The sequence below is a fragment of the Alosa pseudoharengus genome, unplaced genomic scaffold (genome assembly GCF_046254945.1).
Source record: "Alosa pseudoharengus isolate Yale_2024_CS ecotype anadromous, Long Island Sound unplaced genomic scaffold, YU_APseudo_1.1 YU_APseudo_1.1_scf_19, whole genome shotgun sequence".
In the NCBI taxonomy this organism is placed as follows: Eukaryota; Metazoa; Chordata; class Actinopteri; order Clupeiformes; family Clupeidae; genus Alosa; species Alosa pseudoharengus.
Genome location: NW_027468657.1, coordinates 32,957,586 through 32,966,597, shown reverse-complemented (window position 1 = coordinate 32,966,597; position 9,012 = coordinate 32,957,586). Strand labels below are relative to the sequence as shown.

The 9,012-nt window shown below is 40.7% G+C and overlaps 1 protein-coding gene across 5 annotated transcripts; it reads left to right on the top strand.

Moving 5' to 3' along the window:
• The first annotated feature begins 105 nt into the window (after positions 1-105).
• Positions 106-7,539, top strand: mospd1 (motile sperm domain containing 1). 5 transcript variants are annotated; one of them, XM_076292472.1, is made up of 6 exons: positions 106-127; positions 3,073-3,384; positions 3,547-3,622; positions 3,701-4,002; positions 4,788-4,949; positions 6,948-7,539. In XM_076292472.1, exons 2-6 carry the CDS (start codon positions 3,231-3,233, stop codon positions 6,977-6,979), a joined length of 726 nt encoding a protein of 241 aa, XP_076148587.1. In that variant the 5' UTR covers positions 106-127; positions 3,073-3,230; the 3' UTR covers positions 6,980-7,539. The 5 variants fall into 5 exon arrangements, with proteins under 5 accessions (XP_076148587.1, XP_076148586.1, XP_076148585.1 ...); XM_076292471.1 differs by lacking the exon at positions 106-127 and adding an exon at positions 188-736; XM_076292470.1 differs by lacking the exon at positions 106-127 and adding an exon at positions 765-1,542.
• Positions 7,540-9,012: the final 1,473 nt, after the last annotated feature.

The window sequence follows — 9,012 nt, the reverse complement described above, 5'->3', positions numbered from 1 at the left end:
GGCTAAACCTGGTCACAGTGGCCACTCCCTGTTGTGCATAAATATGCAATGAGGTCGGGAAGTGCTTCTCATCCGCCTAGTGTTCATTTCTCCGTTCTTGGCGAATTGGAGATCCACGGAGAGGAAGGTCTGTTTGTGTGTGTGTTCTGGACATAAGTAAATGTGCTCATAAATGTCAGAGAATGTTTGAAATACACACTGTTGACCTCTCTGCATGTATATGAATGTTGTATGTCGAACTTTAGAGCATCATTTGGATGTATCTGTGGATCCAATGTGCGATTATAAAGGACACCCCTCCTCCCATGTTCCCGTCTGTCTTGGTGGGGGTGGGGAGTGCTTGGTTCACAGTACGATTTTTATAATAATTGAGCCTCCCTTCAACCTTCCCCGTCTCTCTTGTTTATCTCTTCAGCGAAAGCAGCACATTGAAGCGCCATGTTAATTCAACTGCCTGAATGCGTGCCTGCACGTTCTCGAAACGGCAAACCATTGCGGGATCATGAAGGCTCCCTATCACGCTTTTCGATTTCTATTCAAGCGTCCCTGGTCCTTGAATTATCTATGCAACGGAATACATTCCCATCACCCACAGAATATTCGTTAACAGTGGGAGACGGCGTGGCCAGACCGTGTTTGATTCCCACACAAATGCCGTTATTTGAGAACGAAAACCATGTTTTAGCAGGACCCCAGGATTACCACGCGGTGTACATGTGAGAATATCTCACTTCTGGTAAGAACGTTAACATGAAGGGTGTTAAAAAGATACTTAATTGTTGTAATTAAAATATTAGTCACTAAACGTATAACCCCTCCCCCAATGAGCAACCTGTGTGCAGTAGAAAGCAAGCCTACTCAGAGGACCTCATGGAGTGACAATGGCCTTCAAGATGAATATGGAGCACATCGAGTGAAAACTACAAACTTATTGAGGCTCGCTTCCTGCAAATGATTACCTTACGACTTACCGCTTTGTTGTCTAGAAAACAAAACTTACATGCACTTTGTGCTTTTTTATTTTCATTACAGATCTTACAGGAAACTTATGTGGGCTACACGTGTATTATGTGCGTTGTCATGTTGACAACAGGCTTTATGTGTGCATCTGACCATTTTACTGGCTACATACAAAATACAGTGGTGTCAGTGGGGAGAATTTAGATAACATAACAGCGAAGTTAAGAGCAGATCTGTCACATGGAGTCAATGGCTGTTTATATCAAATTCTGACAAATTAGCCAAGTAGCTATAAAATGAGCACCTTCTGTAATAAGGAAACGGGTTGAAATATGTGTACTTCAAGCACATTTTCCACAAAGCTACAAGCTGCATTTCTAAAATCTCTGATTTGAAAATGTTTAAGATAGTAAGAGTACAGTGTGTACATCAATGTATGAACGTTGGTTACGTCATTGAACTGCTCTGGCGGAATTCCTGAGCCCTCCACTATCCCAGCATTCACTAAGCAATCTGCAGCATACTGACAAAGAAAACAGAAAAACAGGGTGGGATTTGCACAATATCTGACTTTCACACGAGGTACAGACAAGATTAAGGTAAACACTGTTTTTAAGGCGTGCTCGTTATTATCCAGATCATTATATGACCTGTTAATGTCATTACATTTTGAACATACAATAGTTAACAGACGTTTTAAAAGCTTGTCCATTCGTTAGCATGTCAGCTAGCACTATCGGCTATGTTTATTTCTACTCTTGCTGCACATCTAATATTAGCTAACGATAGCTAGCTATATTAGCCAGATTTGCTAGTTGTTTTGGTTATGACAGTTCCACCACATTAGTTGAAATAATCATGTACAGTATCACCTTAAAGTAAACATTGGTGCCACATTCATGGGCAATTTCCCGAGATATATTCCTGTAACAGTTATTTCTCTGAACGGTTGTGAATTTCATATAGCTCTAGCTAACGTTAGCTAGTCAGGTAGCTATTATGTTTTCCACCAGGGATTTCATGTATGTACACCTGCTAGTAGTGCTGTCAAGAAAACACACATTTGTATCTTATAATTACTGTAATGGCGTTTGTAAATGACGATGTAGACCTTAAATAAGTTTGCGATGACTAGCCGTTAATGTTACTCTTACTGAAACGTCTGTTTGGGAGGCTAATGTTAGCAGCATCTAACGTTCGATAGTTAACAGCTGTTCATAGCAATTTTGCCAGCTCAAGATTGTTAATAGCTGTAATATGTTGCCTCAACTCAAACTATTCGTGTCTTGAAAGGGAACTGCTGTAAATAGTTGAAAACAGTTTGTATATAATATGAATACATCCTAGTTTGATGTGTAATGGTTAAGGGATTCTCACGAGACGGGCAGTTCTACCGAGTAAACAAAAGGAAACCACCCAGTCTACAATGATGATGGTGTATTCAGGCAGTCAATTCGGGTCAAAGGGGTTATCAGAGAGGGTTAAAGCGGATCTTTGGGGTTATGGATACAAATTTACCATTATTGGGGATGTATGTGGAATATTCGAAAAAAAAAGTTGTTCAAGTAGGAAACGCTAGAATTTATGAAATATTTAATTAGCAGGGTAACAAAATGTCCCATTTGAAGATACAGTGTCCATTGCTTGTTTCGATTAACAATAAGCCAGATGTATTTGCTCGCTTCAGTAAACAAGCTCACGTGATTAGCCACGTGGAGCCTTCAAAAGTTGTTTTCCTGAGAAGACTAACTGTTATTAAAAGTCATAAAGTCAACGACGTCATCGATTGGCTGTATTCCGTTTAATTTTGTCATCTACCATATATTAACTACACTTTCTGAACAGTTCTATTATGATAGTCGTTTTACAGTTATGCTGCCAATGTTCCGAAGTGGGGCAGGAAGTGTCTGTCTTGTAACTGTCGTGCTGCGCACCTGTTTACTGGGTGCAGCTTGTTTTCCTATTCTCAGCACTGTCGACTGTGATCACTATTTGTGCAACTGCAACCCTTTAAAACATCAACACCTTTAATATCATAAATCACAATGTTTTGCCCTTTTATCATTGAGAGTGTTTGATATTCTGAGTTATGGTCCTTGATTTGTCTCTCAGGGTGCAAGACATGGTTTTAAGGAGCTGAACGGGTAAAGCTAGCTGCATCTGAAGGGGAGGTTTCTGCACCTTCAGAGCTTAGAAACAGACAACCGCCCAGGTGGGGATTCCCAGAACGGGCAGGACACCGGGAGGAAGGAGAGCTCAGCTCCGAGTCAATGCAGCAGCAGAGCCGGCAGCCTGACCTTGTGGAAGGAAGCCTTCCCGTGTTTGTGTTTCCCACAGAGTTGTTCTTCTATGCTGATGAGCAAGCCTCCCACAAGCAGGTGCTCACCCTCTACAACCCTTACGAATTTGCCCTTAAATTCAAAGGTGAGTTGAATCTAGAAGCCTGAAAGTGACATACCAGTCTAGTCACTTTAACCAAGTTTCCCAACATATGTTGAAAGAGGGGAAATGACTCACTGTTTAGACATTCTATGGTAAATACAGACTAGCACAGTTTTGGTTAACCATGGTATGTTGTTTTGCTAGTACTGTGCACAGCGCCAAACAAATATGCGGTGGTGGATGCCACAGGGGCCGTCAAACCACAATGCTGCGTTGACATGTAAGTGTTGTTTCTAATGTAAGAGTCTTCACTACATGCTGCGTGGCTCATATCTAACCACACCACGTCTCTATTCAGCGTGATCCGACACAGAGATGTGCGTGCCTGCCACTATGGGGTGATCGACAAGTTCCGGCTGCAGGTGTCGGAGCAGAGCCAGAGGAAGGCTCTGGGCAAAAAGGAGGTGATGGCCACGCTGCTGCCCTCCTCGGCGCAGGAGCCCCCAAACCCCCGGCCGCAGGAGGAGGAGCGCCGCATGAAGGAGCAACTGGCCGACAGCGTGTTCTTTGAGCAGACTGCATTCCAGACAGGTAACCCAGTGGCTGGGTTTTGGAGACTTAGAGGCACGGCAGCTAACTACAGAGCAGCTCGAGAGACTGGTAAAGTTGAAGGGAGGGGGGGTAAATTGCTGTTAATGTTGTAGTACTACTCTGCCAACACTAGATGGCACCAGATATCACAGTAAAGCAGTTCATATTAAAATGGCTGCTCACATTGTGAGCAAAACATTTTTCTTATCATTAGAGACACAAACAACCCTAAATTTGTGTTGTAGTGTTTTACTTTAGATTACTTACCATATTAATGTCATGCTGAAAAAAATATAAATATAAAAAATCATCTGTGACAATCAGAAGGCATTAAAAAGACAGTGTTCTGGTCCCTTCATTATAATTTACAGAATGCTCAGGTGAACTGGTGAGCAATGTTATCTTTTCATAGCTCAGATTGACACAGTTATGTTAAGAGTTTTCATTTTTACCTATTGAATATTTTGATATATTTTGATTATTGTGGATTGGTCCAAAACATATGTAACTGCTTGCAAATCACACAGGCTAAGCACTTTTGGTCTGGTTTTTGCCTATAAAATAAAGTTGTAATGAACAATTTACTTTAAATGGATATCAACTCTTTGTAAACACACTAAACTAATGGCTCAATATGTCAGAATGGAGTGGAGCAAGATTTGGAAAGGATCTCTGAAGCCCTATCAAAAAGAGCATAGATAACTTACCTGAGACTCATGTCTGAATTACCCAATTGGCTCTTGATGATGAAATGCCATCCTGAAATGCATGCTATCATCAGTTAGTTGTTTGTTTAAATGATTACAGGTGGTCAGCCTGAGTGACGTGTCTGTGTGTGTGTGTGCTTTGGACAGAGAGCCGTGCCGTGTCGGGCGGGCCGAGCCTCTTGACAGTGCTGCTGGGGCTGGTGTGTATGGCTGCCCTCATGCTGCCCACACTGGGCGAGCAGGAATCCACAGTGCCTGTCTACCTCCACTTAAGTGTTAACAAGAAACTTGTAGCTGCTTATGTTCTAGGTATGTAATGGAGAATACATATATGCAACAGAAGTCTATGAATTGACCCTGTCACGTCCACTTCACGTTCACTACTACACGTACTATGTTGGCCTCAAGGTTATTTTTAAATACCACACAAAGTACATATTCCTCAAACTAATACTGAACTGAAGGCTGTTCAGTTTTTACTGACAAATAATACACAAGATGATTTACACTGCTGACACCAGGGCTTCAAACCAGATTTGTTTTTTTTGTTTTTTTCATTCAATTCGTTCCGAGCAGAATCAGTATTTTAACATTTCTGGTTTTGCGTTCCACCTTAAAATTACTGTTCCCCGAACCGGTTAGAACCAAATAAAAAAAATAATAATAACGGTCCGTGTAGGGCTATGTGACATGTCCATGTTCGGATGGCATAAAAATGTCTAGCCTGTATACATTGGAGTGTCCAATTTGTCCTTGTTTAAACTCATACACTTTTATACATTTAGGTTTTTTCCTGTATACACGAATGAAGACATTGGTTGTTTATGCAAGGTTGTTTATTGTCAAACAACAACAAAAATGTTTAGGCTACTAAACAGCCTACAATAGCTTAATAGAGCATGGAGATAGCTAGTGATTTTCAGTATTAGTTCTAGTTTACATGACAGACTCAAACATTAATTAAGTTGATGTCTAAGACAAACATTTATAAGGTGCACAGTACAATATTTACCTCCTCTGGTTGCAAATAGGGAGACACATTTAACTTTATTTTTTTTTATTTATCCTTTGTTTAACCAGGGTAGTCACATTGAGACAGAGGTCTCTTTTAGAGGTTAACTCTATAGACTCAGTTCAATGCTTGCCAGCCAGCAAATCCACCATCCAGACATGCGCAAACTCTGGACCAGTTATCAAGCAGAAAATATTTGAATCATTGTAATAATAAAAGACCGATATTAACCGGTTAACATTCATTTCAAATACACACTTTTGTTTCAGAACATCCAAAAAAGTTTCTGGTTTGTTTTTTGTTCCTAGCAGTCTATCAATTGTTTCTGGTTTTCGTTTTCGTTTTCGTTCCATGAACCGGTTCAAAGCCTTGGCTGACACTGACCTCAGATTATGTGTTTATGTACAGAAGATGAGTTCACAGTGCAATATTAGCATATGGCATATGGTAGTCAAATCCCAATGGTCATGGCACTTATCGCAGAGCAGGGGGTTCCCTGGTATCCTGGCTAAATCCTCTAATCATCCCCCAGTGTAATTGGCTCATTCATTCGTTCCCTCACTCTCCACCTCAAGCTGATGTGTGGTGAGTGTTCTGATGCATAAGAATGGCTGCCGTGCATCACCCAGTTGAGTGCTACACATTGGTGGTGGTTAGTGAGGTTCCCCCTTTGATGTAAAGTGCTTTGGGTGCCCTGAAGCGTTATATAAATGCAGAGTGTTGTTAGATAGATGTGAAACAGACTGTAGGTAGATTGCAGGTTATTTCTCATACAGTGTTACCCTACCCTCAGCATACTGTACTGTTAAAAAAAATAAAAAAATCAATACATAAGCACAGATTCTCCACATTTTATTTCATGTCCCATTGCTATTTTGCTCAGCTCTTGAATAAATGTATTACTCTTTCATTATCAGAATGATGATTTGTAGAACTGATCAACATAACATGTAAACATCAACCACAGCCATCGGCAAAATGTCATGTCGATAGCCGATACTAGTCCAAAAGGCTGATTCCGATGTTGGGCCGATATATCAATAAACAGAACACAATCCACCCAGTAACCACTCTCATGACATCTGAGGGAGATCTGAGATGGTGACCCTTCAGGGTGTTTGTGTTGCTTGGGTAACTGTATAGCTTTTATGTGTAAAGTATGTAAAGAATATGCATTTTTTTCCATTCAAGACGTGTGGATTAGACATGCTGTGATGGTGGATGTGTCCCTTGTATATTGGGTGAGAACTAAGAGATGCCTAATATGTTTTATTTTTATTCATTGTATTTTGCAGGTCTTCTTACAATGGTCATCCTGCGGACATGAAGCAATGCAAAAACGTGACCCTCAATCAAGAGAGGGGTAAAGAAGAACAGAATGGGGAAAACGTGCAGGGGGCAATGAGGGACTCCCCTCCGCCATTTTAACTGCTTACAAAAACATAAACGACAAACACAAACTCATACTGTACAAACCACAAACGCTGAGGCCGTGGGAGGGAACTTCTTCGTGTGGGAGTGTGTTGTCCAGACACAAGCACTGACTGAGCCTGGAGCACAGGCCCGGCCAAGGGGTTGGGCGCGGGTGCTTTGTGTGAAATCATGAGGGGGCGGGCGATGGGATGGGATACATTAAATTAAACATGTTTGTTTTACTCCATATTCTTGTGTGTTTTGTGTAGTTTAATAGGCCTGGCATTATCTTGGACAACTGTGCCAGGTTAAATGCACTAGTAGTCACTCACCAGGCCAGAAGCTTGTATTTGGCCTTATTTACACAGGTCATGCTCTGCACTCTTTACTCAATCACTTGTTACTTGCTACATCTGTATCTAAGAAAACTCAACTAAATAGTTCTTCTATACAAATAAAGTAAAGCTTTCTAAAGGATGTGTCAATATGCATAAATTGGAATGTTGCGTTCACCAAAAGTGTTTTTAGGTAGTTAGGGCAATGCTTGAAAGGTTTGGATGAATGGATGAAGGAAATCTATCAAGTGCAGTCCAGTGCTTATACTGCTGTCTGGAGGGAATGTCAGGCCATTCAGAACTGTGTGAATTTGAATTTGAGTCACTGTCCTCAATGGGGTGCTTAAGTTGACTTCTTCGTGCAACTAGATACTTCAACTTTAAGCAACCCTGTGTAGTTATTTTACCTTAAAATAATGGCTTCAGACTTATTTTGATGCTACACTGACCTACAATTAAGAATTCAATTCTGACATTGACGGTGCCTGTCAGCAACACCTGGTACTGTACTAACGCGGTTTTCAAGGGCAGAAGAATGACTTTTAGTAGATTTTAGATGAATTGGTTATCCCTAGTGCTAAAAGGGTATCCAGTATGTCACAAACATACAAAAAGGGGATACTCTACATTGCATCTAATGTGAAAATGAGTACAATTCACAAGCTGGAAGTGGTTGACAAATAATTTATTTTGCCATGTGAGCATCGCTACCATGCTGGAGACCCTGGGTGATCGTTTGTCCTTTGGGGACATGAGAGGACATGGTGTGAAATCCAATCACAACTCCTCTTCCACTCTGCAACTTGACACCAGAAACACACATACACACGCTGAGACACACACATTTTAAGTCACAGTGTGTTACGCTCGAGGCATGAGGACAGTTTCAATGTTTGACAATTAAATAATAAATGAATGACTCCACAGGACAAAAAAAAAAAACAGGAAAAAGAAAATACTGGAAATGACAAGAATAGCAGTCAACAACCGCGACAACAAGGCTGATGACCTGTAGTCCCTTTCTTCTTTCTTCTCCTTTTTGTTTACCATTAAACTGAAACGCCAATGCTCTTGTTTGCTTAGCATATTACAGAAGAAGAAAAATGCACTCAATTTAATTCACTTCAATAAAATAGGGTTTTACAATCACTTCCTTGCACATAAAAAGACTTTATGATACATCATACCATGCTTCAACATGTTTGAAAAGAAAAACAAAAAAAGTCCAATAAGACTGATTTATAAAACCATCTTTAAAAAACTAGGTAATAACTAAAATAACTACAACCCAAATGAATAATCATACAACTTTCACAATTACAGCTGTACAACTCATATAATCTCGCTCTATATATATGTATACCCTTATATACAGGCCTGTTGAATGGCACAGTTTTTCATGAATCAGTAGATGACCCCATTGACCCCCACAGAAGCAGACATCCAGCACTGTCAGCACGGGGGGACTAATTGAACACTTAGGTCAGCCTCAACACCTTGTTCATTAGAACCTGATGGCCCTGAATGTGTTAACGGCTCTTAACTGCACCGGCATCAAATATTAAAGCTGTGCTCGTCATGACAGCAGTAGCATATCAACTCTTTGAGTCTC

Excerpts from the sequence above, each read along its gene's own strand:
- mospd1 (XM_076292472.1), top strand. The coding sequence starts at position 3,231 with ATGCAGCAGCAGAGCCGGCAGCCTGACCTTGTGGAAGGAAGCCTTCCC. Across the intron at positions 3,385-3,546 it reads ATTTGCCCTTAAATTCAAAG|TACTGTGCACAGCGCCAAAC; the intron begins GTGAGTTGAATC and ends TTGTTTTGCTAG. Across the intron at positions 3,623-3,700 it reads CCACAATGCTGCGTTGACAT|CGTGATCCGACACAGAGATG; the intron begins GTAAGTGTTGTT and ends GTCTCTATTCAG.